This window comes from Procambarus clarkii, chromosome 32, assembly GCF_040958095.1.
Source record: "Procambarus clarkii isolate CNS0578487 chromosome 32, FALCON_Pclarkii_2.0, whole genome shotgun sequence".
Taxonomy (NCBI): Eukaryota; Metazoa; Arthropoda; class Malacostraca; order Decapoda; family Cambaridae; genus Procambarus; species Procambarus clarkii.
The window spans coordinates 15,195,446-15,210,516 of NC_091181.1; the positions used below are offsets into that span (position 1 = coordinate 15,195,446).

At 44.0% G+C, this 15,071-nt stretch overlaps 1 protein-coding gene across 1 annotated transcript in view; it reads right to left on the minus strand.

The window, feature by feature from the left end:
* Nucleotides 1-15,071, minus strand: part of LOC123759271 (probable glutamate receptor) — a 119,244-nt gene that overhangs the window by 33,260 nt on the left and 70,913 nt on the right. The window contains exon 12 of the mRNA XM_069334800.1: nt 14,181-14,280. Coding sequence (XP_069190901.1) covers nt 14,181-14,280 — 100 coding nt within the window. The remainder of the gene's footprint in view (nt 1-14,180; nt 14,281-15,071) is intronic.

Below are 15,071 nucleotides of genomic sequence, written 5' to 3' on the forward strand. Positions count from 1 at the left end.
AGGGGAAGGATGGGAAGGAGGAACGGAGGGAGACGAGAAAGAAGACACAGGAGACACGACAGACCGGGTAGAAGGAAGGGGAACCCCAGACAGAGGACCAGGAGGAGGATCCTTCGGGAGAGAACCCAAAGGAATAGAGGAGGGGGCAGTGGGCGCATCAGGGTCCAAGGCCCGGAAACGGTTGTGAGTCTGAGGAAGGCGGGAAGGACGAGGAGAGGAAGAGCGCAACACGCGATCATAAGAGATATTAGCATAAGGCGGGAGCCGGCGAACCTGGCGTCTCGCCTCAGGAAAAGATAAACGCTCCCGGTGCTTCAAGTTGAGGACGGCTGCCTCAAGCTTGTAATGGACACACGCACGGGAGAAGGCAGGATGGGCCTCACCGCAGTTGAGGCAACGAGCCTGGGGAGAAGTGCACTCCGACTTAGAGTGACCTTCGCCACCACACAAAGGACAGAGAGAGACAGTCCCGGAACAGCGGAGGGCACCATGCCCAAACCTCCAGCACTTGTTGCAGAGCCGAGGAGAAAGAATGTACTCTTGGACAGAGCACCTGGCACCAGCAAGAATGACAGAGGGTGGAAGGGTCCTACCATCAAAGGTAATCTTCACAACCCGGAGGGGTTGACGGCGACTACCACGAGGGGGACGAGTAAACGTGTCCACCTGGAGAATAGAATGGCCCTGGGCAGCAAGGATATGTCGAATATCGTCGTGGCAGTCGCGCAGGTCCCAAACACCGGTCGCAACATGGGCGGGAGCAAAATAGTGCCAACACTGGCATTCAACTGAGCGTTCTTCGAGACCCGATCAGGGGTCTCGCCAAGGCAGGATAAGGCAGCCAAGCGGGAAGCAGCATCCTGAGAAGGAGCAGCAACGACACGTGTACCGAGACGAGTGGGGTTGAAAGTAATGGAGGCATCCACGGAATCAACGAGATGTCGATGGAGGGAGAAATCGTCAGGAGGCGCAGAATCAAGAGGGAGGAGATCAAAATATTTGGCCCACGAAGCGGGACCAAACAAGGCTTGATAGGTAGCAGAACTGGAAGGAATCGAGCGAGGGTGGCCGTGACGAGGACGGCGGTGAGAACCCCCAGAGAGAGAGGGGTTAAAAGGCGCAGTAGTTACAACTAGAGAAGGAGCCGCGCCAGGGGACGAGGTAGTCACCACTGGGGGCTTGGGGCTCGACCCAACCACAGAGGAGGGAGGGGAGCCAGGGGAAGGAGTCAGAGAGGCCAAAGGAGGAGCAAGGTCGGGGCCCAATGCAGCGGAGGCTACAGAGCCCGGTCTTCCAATACGGACCGACTCGGGGGCTTGGTCGCCCACCCCACGAGCCTGAGAAGGTAAACCAGAAGCAGCCGAAACAGGGGTTATCATCATTACGAAAAGAAGAATTCATTCACGAATGTGCCCCCACACTCACCATGGAGCCACAATTAGAAGCAGGACACCCAACAAGAAGCTATCGCCGATCTTGCCAGGGCCTCCCAGGGGTGCGTCGTGAGTATACGCCCCACAAACGCCACCTTAAGAAACCGACAGTCCATCGAGATCGGGTTCAGTGACGAAAGGGGGATTGACAATAAAAGGTTCCCCTCGCTCTCGACGTCGGGTACTACAGTTCTACGGGTGCAAGAGTATGCCTCCTCAAGCACCCGGGCGTCAAAATAGAAGAAGTCCAAGGGAAGAACCAGAACGAGCAAAAGGTCGGCAGGAAACGGCAAGCAGATAGGAGAAGAGGGGGAGAAAAACGAAACAGAAGGAAAAGGAAAAGATGCCCAGCAGAATTGGAGAGGACGGCAGCAGGAGCACAAGGCTAGAAAAGAACAGAGGACTGTCCCAAGGAGCATCACACTCCGACAGCCGCCCACTAAGCCCCCACATGGCGACAACGAGCTGAGCGGGGAGGGGGTCATTTAGTATAGGTGCTTCTCCTTGTTTTATTGTGAAGACCTCCTGGAATCTTTTGTTGAGTTCTTTACACACTTCCTTGTCATTCTCTGTGTATCTGTTCTCCCCTTTTCGCAGTTTCCTCACTGGTGTGGTGTAGTGACGTGGTGCAGTTGCTTAGTGTAGTGGCATGGTGTATTAGCATGGTGTAGTGGCATGGGGTAGTGTTATAGTTTGATGTGTCTGCTATAGGGGATCTAGTATTAATTATGTGTAGGGTCAGCAGTTAGCATCAAGATGTACCCAAGTTAATGGAGATCTTAAAGGCCCGGCCCCCAATAAGATAAAACCCGTGATAATTAATTGGCTACAAGACAGTGTCAGCCTAGAGGTAGATAATAGATCTCCTACACAGGAAGAATGGATACTTCTCTAAAACTAACTTACTTATTTATTAACCCCTTAACAACCCCCCATAGACATTCACACCAATAACAATAATTACTTTACCACACTATCTTACGTGAAAAGCCTTGGTCCACATAAGCAGGATACAAGGTTTTACAATGAACACAAGCTAGGGTAAAGTATACTAGGCAAGGGACACTAGCAAGGACTCTAGGTAGCTTACTGGTACTACTGGAGCCCACGTGGTTCCACTGGGATCCCCTTAGAGTAACCTAGCCATATAAACACTAGTGATCACCTGATAATTAATACACAGTACTACTTTACACACAGAACATGTTTATGCCAAAAAATGAGGACACAATACAGTATACTTATCTTGGTAAAGTAGACACAGAAATAAGTAAGGGAGAGAAGCAAGAGGAAGGGGAGGAGGTTCTTTTCACAACGACGCCAGCTCAGAGAAGGAAGCAGCAGCCACCAGCCTCCTTCCAGCTCCCTCACTGCCGGCAGACTACTCATCTAATCATACAGCAGCCCTATATCCAAGTTTACTCAGATCTACTTTACTAATACATTCTACTCATTTGTAAACATAGTTGCTGCCTATTTCATTAATTAATAATTAATCACAAGCTCAATCTTTAACTGCTCCGTGAGAAACAATATTCGTCTTACGTCTGGCAAGGAAGATACGAACAAAGACACCTCGACATGCGTCCCAAATAATATAAAGTAGTTTATTTAGCTCAACTTGACCTCTGGTTTCCAATTGAGGAACCCAGGGTCGTAACACTCCTCCCCCCATCAGAGAAAAAAATGTGACTACTAGAAAAATAGTCATATTTTTTTGTAAGAGTATACAGAGAATAAAAAGGAAAATCTAGGACATAAAAGAAAATTAATCAAAACAACAATTTCTCTGCAAGAAAAGTACAAAAGAATTTTCTGAAAGAAAAACACATACACAAAAAAAAAAATAGGGAAGTAAATAAATTGGACACGGAATATTTAATGTCACAGGAGAACCTACAAAAGAAAAATAACTAAAGCATGACAGTTGGTATATGGCTTCCTGTGGCCCAGATGAATGTTACTCAGGCAACTGGGACAGAGCGTCGGCTATCACGTTGAGCCAGCCCGGTAGGTGGATAATGGAAAGATTGAAGTCCTGTAGGTACAATGCCCACCTGAGGATGCATTTATTTTTTTCCTTCATCTGATTCATGAAAACTAGTGGGTTATGATCCGTGTACACTTCCACTATATTACCTGTGAGGTAGACTTCGATTTTTTTACATGTTAACACTAGCGCCAATGCCTCTTTTTCTACCACTGAATAATTGCATTGCGCCTTGTCAAATTTCACAGAGTAATAATATACTGGGTTTTCCACTTGATCAACACCAGTTTACAACAACACTGCACCAGCACCCGAGTCAGACGCGTCAACATGAATTTTAAATGGTCGGTCGAACCTTGGACTAGCGAGCACTGGGGCGGAAGCTAAGATCAATTTCAAATTTTTAAATGCCTCTGCACAATCTGATGACCACTTAAATTTAACGGCCTTCCGCAACAAATCTGTGAGAGCAGTGGCAACACTAGAAAAGTTCTGACAAAAGCATCGATAGTACGCAAACATACCGCTAAACCTTTGAATGTCTTTTTTAGACTGGAGCATGGGATACTCCAGGATGGCACTGATTTTATCTTGCCGAGGTAACACTTTTCCTTGGCCCACTTCATAACCGAGGTACGTCAATGTGCCTTGGCCAAAATGACACTTTTTCGCATTTAAGGTTAGATTTGCATTTTTCAAAACTGTGAACAACTGGCGTAACCTAGCTATGTGGTCAGCCCAATTACTATCAAAGAGCACAATGTCATCTAAATACGCCGGACAATTTGGCACATTAGCGAGCAAAGAGTTCATTAGCCTCTGGAACGCGCATTAGCCTCTATATAGCGGCGTGTTGTGGCGTGTAGGGGCGTGTAGGGGCGTGTAGGGGCATGTAGTGGCGTGTAGAGGCGTGTGTTGGCGTGGTGTTGTGGCGTGTAGGGGTGTGTAGGGGCGTGTAGTGGCGTGCAGGGTTGTGAAGTGGCGTGTAGGGTTGTGTAGGGGCGTGTGTTGGTGTGGTGTGGCGTGTAGGGATGTGTAGAGGCGTGTAGTGTGGTGTAGTGGCCTGCAGGGATGTGTAGTCGCATGTAGGGTCGCGCAGGGTTGTATAGTGGCGTGTAGGGATGTGTAGGGGTGTGTAGGGATGTGTAGGGGCGTGTAGGGGTGTGTTGGGGCTTGGAGGGTTGTGTAGGGGGCATGCACCACTAGTAGTTCCCCACTAGTACATTATGCTAGTGGGGACTATTGTGTCTGTTGTACTGGCATTGTACACCATGCTAGTAGTGACTATTGTGTCTGTTGTACTAGCTTTGTACACCATGCTAGTGGGAACTATTGTATCTGTTGTAATGGTCTTGTACACCATGCTAGTGGGAACTATTGTATCTGTTGTACTGGCATTGTACACCATGCTAGTAGTGACTATTGTGTCTGTTGTACTAGCTTTGTACACCATGCTAGTGGGAACTATTGTATCTGTTGTACTGGCCTTGTACACCATGCTAGTGGGAACTATTGTATCTGTTGTACTGGCATTGTACACCATGCTAGTGGGAACTATTGTGTCTGTTGTACTGGCATTGTACACCATGCTAGTGGGAACTATTGTGTCTGTTGTACTGGCATTGTACACCATGCTAGTGGGAACTATTGTGTCTGTTGTACTGGCATTGTACAGTACACTAGTTGCTCTCGTGTTATAAGTGAGTATTTTACTCACCTATTTGTATTCACCTAACACTGCTCACCAAGTTGTACTCACCTACTTATATTCACCTAACAGTGCTCACCAAGTTGTATATTCACCTATATGCACTCCCCTAGTTGTTCTCATGTAGTTGTACTCACCTACTTGTATTCATCTAGCAGTGTTCACCAAGTTGTACTCACCTACATGTACTCTCCTAGTTGTTCTCATGTAGTTGTATTCACCTACTTGTATTCATCAAGTAGTGTTCACCAAGGGGTACTCACCTAACTACATGTACTCCCCTAGTTTCACTCATATAGTTGTACTTACCTAGTTGTACTCACCTATTTGTACTTCAGTGATATTTAATGTAAAATCTACTATAATACAGATGCATGTGATAAAGTGGTATTTTGATGCACTCTAATTTTTTATTTGAAAAAAATGGTAGATTAAATGTTGCGTGTGTCCTTCATACTCCTATGCAGCAGCATTTTCCATTTATGTTGATGTATTATGCATAAAGTACCAAAATATAATTTAAACATAAAAACTGTTTTACCGAATACATCATTTAGCAAACAGGGTTATAACAATTTTTTGCAGGATCATAATAAAAAGAAAATGTTTTGCACACCTATCATACAACTAAGACACAGCATTGACAATTTATATGTATACTGTATATAAATTTAGTATTTATACATAACAAAATATTTTTTTAATAAATAAAGGTGAAACTTGTGTAAGAAAAGGCAGCATTTACTAAATTACATAAAGAAATACTTTAACCGTTCTTCGGTTAAAGGTTGCTCATGTGCTTGTTGAACCACACATGAAACTTTTCTCTCCCCACAACCATGTTGAAACTTTGATCAAGGTTTCCACAACGTTTTGTGTTTGCTGGGCCATCCTCTCTAGGCAATGAGACAGTGAGGGATCCCTACACGTTTTCTATCAAGCCCTGTTATATGAGAGAACACGGTGTCCATGCTTAATGCACATACGTGCCTAAAACCACAAGTTTGAAGTAGAAAAACTTTAGACACTCACCCACCAGGGGACTTGAACCCTGGCCATCAAGATGGCAGGTACACACTCGTATTCACTGCACCATACTCAGAGCCCCAAAGAGGTGGAAATTCCTGGGTATTTAACCACCAGTATCCCATCCTCTCCAGGCAATGAGACAGTGAGGGATCCCTACACATTTTCTATCAAGCCCTGTTATATGGGAGAACACAGTGTCCATGCTTAATGCACATACTTGCCTAAAACCGCATGTTTGACGTATAGACACTTTAGACACTTACACCCACCAGGGGACTGGAACCCTGGTCATCAAGATGGCAAATCTTATCCGCTAGTATCCACTACACCATACTCAGAGCCCCAAAGAGGTGGGAATTCTAGGGTATTTAACCACCAGTATCCCATCCTCTCCAGGCAATGAGACAGTGAGGGATCCCTACACGTTTTCTATCAAGGTCTGTTATATGGGAGAACACGGTGTCCATGCTTAAACACCGTGCTATGCCGAGTTTATTGTGAAATTCCTCCCGGTGCGCATGAAATAAAGTGTTCCCAAAAAATTATTTTTTCTTCGTAAAATTATAAATTTCCCTCCCTGAATATGTCTATGTAAAAATAAATACCAAATTCCACTTACTTTGGCTGTGGGGACGTGGACAAGGTGCGCTCTGATGCCATCAGGGCCCTGGTCACCCATGCGTGAATCGCCCAGACACGTTGCGCAGGCCATTCAAGCACTGGTTGTTGTCACAAATATATTTTCAATTATTTGTTTTATGTATTTCCAATGCGGTTTTATTTAAAAAATTTTTTATTGCATATAATGCATATTTGTGTCCTTTACAATATGTATACAGTAGAACGTTCATAATGTTCCATGGAACTGTGATACATGTGTTAGTAATGTGTCCACAATAAATGTTTATTGTCGCAATATTACCTGTTAAAAATTCAGTAAAATTACAATATGTACAGTTTCACACACTATTTACACAGTAACACACTATATTTCACACTCAGTACTTCGGAAGTGAGTAATAATCAACGAAGTAGCCCATGGTACACAGCGCGACTTCGCTCTCAGTGCACCAGGTACAGATAAATTTTCGCTTCCTGTTTCTTCATTCTGTGTGCTTGCAAATAACGCACTCACGTACACCCTTGGCTTTAGTACTTGTAGGTTGTATGTAGCCATGCTTGTAAAGCATAAGGTAGTATTGAAAAGATTATAGAAAAAGATCAATTTGTAAGGTAGTCTTGAAAAGATCAATTTGTAAGGTAGTCTTGAAAAGATCAATTTGTAAGGTAGTCTTGAAAAGATCAATTTGTAAGGTAGTCTTGAAAAGATCGCTTTGTATGGTCCGACACAGGAAGAGATTCAGCTTACTTCAAGAGTGTCCGTCAGTCAGAAAGAGATTCAGCTAGCCTCAAAGAGTGTCCATCAGTTATGAAGAGATTCAAGTATTCTTGAAAACATCTATGGAAAACACCACCATGGAAGCCGCTAACACTGTTCATCTATGGTACTTGTATCAGATGCATCATCGCTGAACGCAGAAAACTATTCATCAATGTATCATCTAAATAAATAGGAGATAGCATAGGATTGCAAGGGTGACGCTCAGAGCTACAACTGGATACGCTTGCTGTATCGTCCTCATAGGTGCTGTATAACTTGCATCCGACCTTTGTGTTAGGTCCCTATTGCGCCTAGCTTTACCAATATTATGACCCTTATGTTCTTCAAACAATAAGGTTTGAATTTCACTGACAGAGCGTTATCTTTCAACACCGTTGGACAGGTGTTTGGGAGCCAGAGGCGCGTTCACTACCCATGGTTGCTCATTCAGTCTTAACCCAGCCAGCAGCCCTAGGGCATTCTGGGAATTTTTTCCAAGATGGCTGCCTCCCACTGGAGGTTCTAAGAGTCCATTTTGTATACAACCAACCTCGTACACATTTAGAATTGGTACCGAAAAATAAAAAAGAGGTTTCTCGGTTGGTGCAGTTTCCTGCCGACCGAGAATACTCGGTTGGCACAGTTAAGTGGTTAATGCACATACTTGCCTAAAACCGCATGTTTGAAGTATAGAGACTTTTGACACTCACACCCACCAGGGGACTTGACCCTGGCCATCAAGATGGCAGGTACACACTCGTATCCACTGCACCATACTCAGAGCCCCAAAGAGGTGGGAATTCCGGGGTATTTAACCACCAGTATCCCATCCCATCCAGGCAATGAGACAGTGAGGGAACCCTACACATTTTCCGTTTGGGGCTCTGAGTATGGTGCAGTGGATATGAGTGCGTACCTGCCATCTTAATGACCAGGGTTTAAGTCCAGGGTTCAGGGTATATGTATTACCACTCATTTGAGTGATAAGTGCCATGGCCAGCTGACCATCCCCCCCAGCCTCCACCCGTCGCCCACCCTCCAGCTTCCACCCGTCGCGCACCCTCACGCCCAGTGCCCACCCAGCTCCCGCCTATGTCGCCACTCTCAGCAGACAGCCAGGCTTCTCCAAGCCAAGATGATCCATCAAGCAGGGGTAGGAAAGACGCTTGTCAGACGTGTGACCAGGTATGCTGTATCCAGTCGAGTAACGGTCATGTGCACAATCATTTCCACAATGGAACCAGGTGTTTGGGTTCTCTGCGCCCTCCCAGGGACAACACCAATCAACAGCCCACACTGTCTGTCAGACAAAACTCCTCCCAGAGCTTCATTTATACAAATAATTTATTAGAAGCTATCAAAACGACATCGGCCAGAACCTTACAACATATCCCCAAAGCAGTCCGCCCCCATGCAGCAGCCAAATTATCCACCCGCCTGAGAATGGTCAACGACTCTCCTGGAACGACCCAAGCATTGCACAACCTCCTATTGTTTGGCAACATATGTCTAGCCACCCCTGCAAGAAGAGACAAAACCTTAGCTGCCTTAGTCATCAAAGATATAAAAGATTTTCCCAGGGAGGACAACCAGGTGCGCCTTCCAACTCGCATGAGAAACACTCACAGCAGGAAGAGCGACAGTGGTGTATCCGAGACATAAAAATCAGAGCATCCGTCACCAAGAAAATAGAAGAAGGAAGCACTATTGATGCAATAAGAGTCATCTCCAGTGAGAACTCAATTGCTGACAGAGATGCTGCAACAGCTCAAGCTCTAAGGGAAAAACACCCACCCAGGGCTCCACGTGAGAATGACATTCTACAAGTGGAGGCTACTGGAGCAGACTCTTTCTGAATGGCCGAATCTGTGGTCCATAAAGCAGCCTTGTTCTTCCCAGCAGGATCAGCAGGTGGGTTCATAGGACTAAAACCCAACTACATCAAACAAATGCTCAACCTTGCACTGCGTGACATTGCACAGGGCCTCCTGGTGGAACTAACCAGATTCACCAACACATGTCTAGCCGTCAACATACCAGAGACCATAAGACCTATCTTTTTGGAGCATCTCTCTGGCTCTAAAGATAAAGCATAGAGGAATCAGACAAATAGCTGTGGGGAATTCCCTTCGGCCTCTTGTTGCAAAGGCTGCTACAAGAAAAGTTAGTAATGCAGCGGTCAACATGCTAAAGCCAGAACAGCTCGTGTTCGGCATTCCACAAGGGTGCGAGGCGGCAGCTCACGCAGCTCGATGTTTCGTCGCTAACATCACAGACGAAAAGGCCCTTATCAAGCTAGATTTAAAAAATGCCTTCAATTTGGTGCGGAGGGATGCTGTACTCTGTGCTTTCATCGTTATTTACCTTCCCTCTACCCTTTTGTACATTTATGCTACAGTATGGATCTAATGCTTCTTTTTGGTGAATATGAAATTGACTCACGAGAAGGGGTCCAACCGCATGACCCCCTTTGCTCCTCTCCTTTTCTGTCTAGTCATCAAACAAGTCACAGAAGTCCTGTCCAGTGAGCTTAACATCTGGTTCTTGGATGATGGTACCCTAGCTGGTTCTCAAGATGAACCTGGAAGACATAAAAAAAAATCCCGAAGCAAGATGAAGTTTTAGGCCTCGATCTGACCCTTCTAAATGTGAAATAATATTTTCCAACCAGGACATCGTAGAGAGAATAGAGGGTCTTCGGCCAAATATCCATATAACTAAACCTGAAGACAGCACACTCCTAGAAACCTCCTTGGGATTGAAAGCCATTGATGAGGTCCTTGATTAGAAAATCGCCGACCTTAAGAGGATGGATGGGAGGATTGAGGATATTGATGCTCATGATGCACTCTACCTCATCACCAGATGTCTGTCCCTCCCCAGGGTTAACCTACTTTCTGAGGTATTCACCATCCTACAGTAGCCAAAAACTAGGTGAGTATGACCTGTTACAAAAACCAATGCTAGAAAAAAGCCCTCAACCTCTCTCTTGATGACTTATAGTGGAAACAAGTCTCTCTTCCCGTAAGACTTGGTGGCCTCAGATTTTGAACAGCAATGCAAATCGCTGTATCAGCCTTCCTGTCCTCCTCGTCGGGATCCGACGACCTTGTGAAGGAAATTCTACCCTCCTACTTACATCAGCTGGCAGGTGTACACGATCCCAATTTTACATGTTGTGCCACAGAGTGGGCCTCTCGTGCAGGCCCATCACCTCAACCACCATCCTCAAAAGCCCACAAGCATTCCTGCTGGGATGGCCCCCATTGTAGACCACGTTGCTGCAGAGTGCCTGAGTGCTGCAACAACACAACATGACGTTGCTCGCCTCACAGCAATAGCAGTCCCACATGCAGGGGATTTCCTGTTAGCAACCCCAATGTCGGCAACTGGCACACGTCTCACACCACACGTCCTCCGAATTGATGTAGCCCTCTGCCTTGCTGCCCCAATCCACACCAAAACGAGGTGTATTTGCGGCGAGGTGCTGGCCGACAGGTATGGCCACCATGGCCTACTCTGCCAAAGCACAGGGGGATGGCCCTTGAGGCACAGTGAAGTTAACGACATCATCAAGAGGAGCATCACGACAGCTGGATGCCCAGCTGAAAGAAAGCCCTGTTACCTAACTCCTTGTAACTCTGATGCTCTTATTGCTCCCCCAGTTGGTATCACAGTGAACCCCAAGAAGAAGACTTGGACTTTCACTCAAACTTAGACCTTTTACATGATTTACTTGAGGTCAGGAGGTTCACTGATTAAATGGGGAAAGTTCTACACCACGAGCCTTACTTAGGGATCACGACCAAACAATGGTATAATCGGTCATGCAAGGAAGCAAGAAACGTAAAACAAGAGTGGGGAGTAACATGCCAGAGATCAATGGGAGACACCAGAGGACCAGGAATGAATACCTCAGTGTGAGAGAAGACACAGAGAGACAGTATGAAAAGGGCTTAGCAAATATAGGCAAGACTTGCCACTAACATGGGTTCAGGGATGGCAAATCTTGCCTCACAGATCTGATAAAAATTTTGCTACCGAGTGACAAATAATTCTTTTATTAGTGACTTCGAGAAATTCAACAACACCAAATTTAGTGTGATCAAACTTTGTGAAGACATAACCACAATTTGGGTGAATTTAATATATCCGGTAAACTTCGCAGATATAACAGGCCACGAATTTGGTGGATGAACTCCACAAAACGCGGTGAGGCGGGTAACTGACTGGCGATGCATTTAATATATTACTAATTTATTGCACTGGTTTATTTAATTTGATGGAGTAACAATAATCTAGAATTGTAGGATCATTAAGGAATCATCTAGGTTCAAAGGACCATAAATATGTGTGGTCTGAGAACCAGTATAATGTTCCTGATTCATCCGGTTCGTTGCGGTCTATAAAATATGTGGGGAAATCTACCGGAGATTGATTTTATTATTATTTCAAGAAACGATATTTAATTGTGTTTATTACTTCTAAGCGGACTGTATTTTATTATTTACTGTCAGCAGTAAGCTTCCCTTCACACATTTTGGGCGGTTTCTTATTTTAATCTTATTGTAATTAAACAGTAGATTTAATTATTAGTTTGTTATTGCACAACTATGTTAGGTAAAGAATTTATATCCTCAGCTGTTTGTAGTGTGAAAGCTGGTCATTCCACATCAGATTTCCAAGACAAGTGAACTCCAGAGAGTAATGGCGTCTGGGTGATCCTGGTGTGACCAGCTCAACTATGTCTCATGTGGTCACATTCACCTGCCAAAGTATTACACCGTAATATTGTAATATCTACATATATATGCACAGGTGTTACACATGAAATTTAGGTAATTAATAGTGCACAACTTACCCTGGTGGGTGTTGTCCTCCTATGCCCCTAACGATTAGTTCTAGACACAGAAATAATTGCCCAATTTAACTGAGCTAATAAACTAATCGAACTGTGGCACTTTCCTTCTGTCTTGCAATTTGCTACAATAAATAGTGAAAATATTCCTTTGTTGTATGTCATGCTGCTTTCTAGAACGTGCACGAGGAAATTTGTGTTGCACTCACTTAGTTGTGCTTGTAGGGGTTCACCTTTGACTCTTTGGTCCTGCCTTTCAACCGTTAATCTAATGGTGTACAGATTCCTGAGCTTCTGGAGCTCTTGAGTTGTTGTGTGAGGCCCGCTTGTCGGACTCTCATTCACCACACTCCCAATATGGCTGTGCTCTTGTTTACAATGGCCGCCTCCCTCCTCCCTGGTCCTGAACCATTTGTTTATATTTGTACTTTGGGAGAAAGAATAGGTTAGAGGTCAATTATAAGAATTTAATATAAAATTAATTTAGCAGATTTATTTTATTGTGTAACCATCCCCAAGACAGGTGTATTTTACATTAAATCAGCCAAAACTTTGGCTGAACAATTGAGTAGCGGACCGTGGGAACGTAACCCCGTTTTCTGTAACATTTCGATGACTAACTAATATGAATTAACAACTTATGGCAGTTACATTTGTGTTATATATTTGATGTGAAAATTTCCCACTAATGAAATCCTTCAAGAATCTGGGACAGAGAAGAACATGGGAGCAGATATCGTGCCAGACAAGTCTCTTGAAGGTCTATTGTGATATCAACAGTGGCATATGCTGGGTTGGCCATCATAAGAACTGCATTTAGAAACTTCTGTAAGGAATCATTTAGGGTCGTATATACCAAAAATAAGTCAGACCAATCCTGGAGCATGCATCTCCAGCATGGAATCTGTATCTAGTCAAGAACAAGGACTAAACTTGAAAAGGTTCGAAGGTATTAAACTAGATTGGTTATCAAACTGAGGGGTATAAGCTACGATAAGAGACTACGGGAACTGAAACTCACAGTGCTAGAAAAAAGAAGAGTTAGGGGAGACATGATCACCACATACAAGATTTTTAGAGGAATTGATAGAATAGATAAAGACAGTGTATCCAACACAGGTGATGCATGCACAAGGGGACTCAGGGGGGAAACTGAGTACTCAAATGAGCAATATAGATATTAGAAGGAACTTTTTCTGTATCAGAGTAGTTAACGAATAGAATGCATTAGGAAGTGATGTGGTGGAGGCTGACTCCAAAAACAGTTTCAAATGCAGATATGATAGAGCCCAATAGGCTCAGGAATCTGTACACCAGTTGATTGACAGTTGACAAGGGGACCAAAGAGGCAAAGCTCAACCCCCTGCAATCACAAGTAGGTGAGTACATGGACGCATCCACCCTAACTCTACACTTACAGTGTGCCACATTATGCGCACATGAGTTTTTAAAGTCATTATCTGAATGTATTATTATTTCAATTATTTAAAAAATCTATGGATTTTGGACATATCATTTCACACCAACACACTTCATGAGGAAAGGTATTGGGGCCGTGCTCCTCTTAAGGGTGGCACTGGGAAGACCTCGTTCTGCCTATGACAATCCCCGTCAAATCACCATTATTCCTGCACAATTTATTGACGCTAGGCCCAAGCATTTGGCTTCTAACCTTGAATATCCAAACAGAAACTTTCTTCTTAAAGATACGATATATAATTATAAAACACACACACGGGACAATCACTTACAAAAATATTGAAAATATAAAATAGTTTTACCTTTTATTAATAGCAGGGACAATCGGACTGTCCTTTGGACAAATCATTCCAAAAATCAAAGGCATAAATCCCTCTCTTGATGAGTAAAACGAACATTTTGCTGAAACAGATGAGTAAAATATAAATATATTAGCAAACGCCGAGAAAGTTATATTCATGAGTGGATATATTTAATATCATAGGGATACATTTTAAATAAATTACTTCTGACAGAGATTTGAGAATGTAATAAACTAAGAAAATTCTCATTAAGAATGTCAAGTGACTATTAAAACATCAACTATGTAGACTGGAACTTTAATCAGAATAAATTTACAGGAAGCTGTAAATTACTTATTTTTTACTTATTTTTGAATAATAAAATAATAATGGTAAATCTTCATGTGAAATCATTATGGTCCCTAAGCCTACGTAAAATGTTGAACTCTATAACCCCTCCAGGATTTGAACCTGGACAGCCAGAGAAACATATTCGTGGCAGCTCAGTACCATAAACACTCACTTATCGATTTCCTAAAATCGCTGACTGAATGTTCAGTCAGCGATTTCAATGGTTTCAGCGACTGAATGGTTATAGTCCTGAGTTTCCATTATAACAGACAGCCAAGACATACCTTCCTCTCTCTCTCTCTCCCTCTTTCCTCCCTCCCTCTCCCTTCTCGCCTCCTTCCTCTTATCTCCCTCTCTCCCCCATTTCCCTTCATTGCTGGAGGTAAATTAGTCACACGCCCACTGGGTATTAACACCACCAGCTCACAAGTTCTCCCCTTGTGTTGTGGTTACAATGGAGGTCTGACTTTTCTCTGCCGGAGCCAGAGGCAGATTTATCCAGTTTCCATGAGAATATTCAGCCTCCTAGCAGTTTTAAATATTGTCATTGGACAAAAGCTA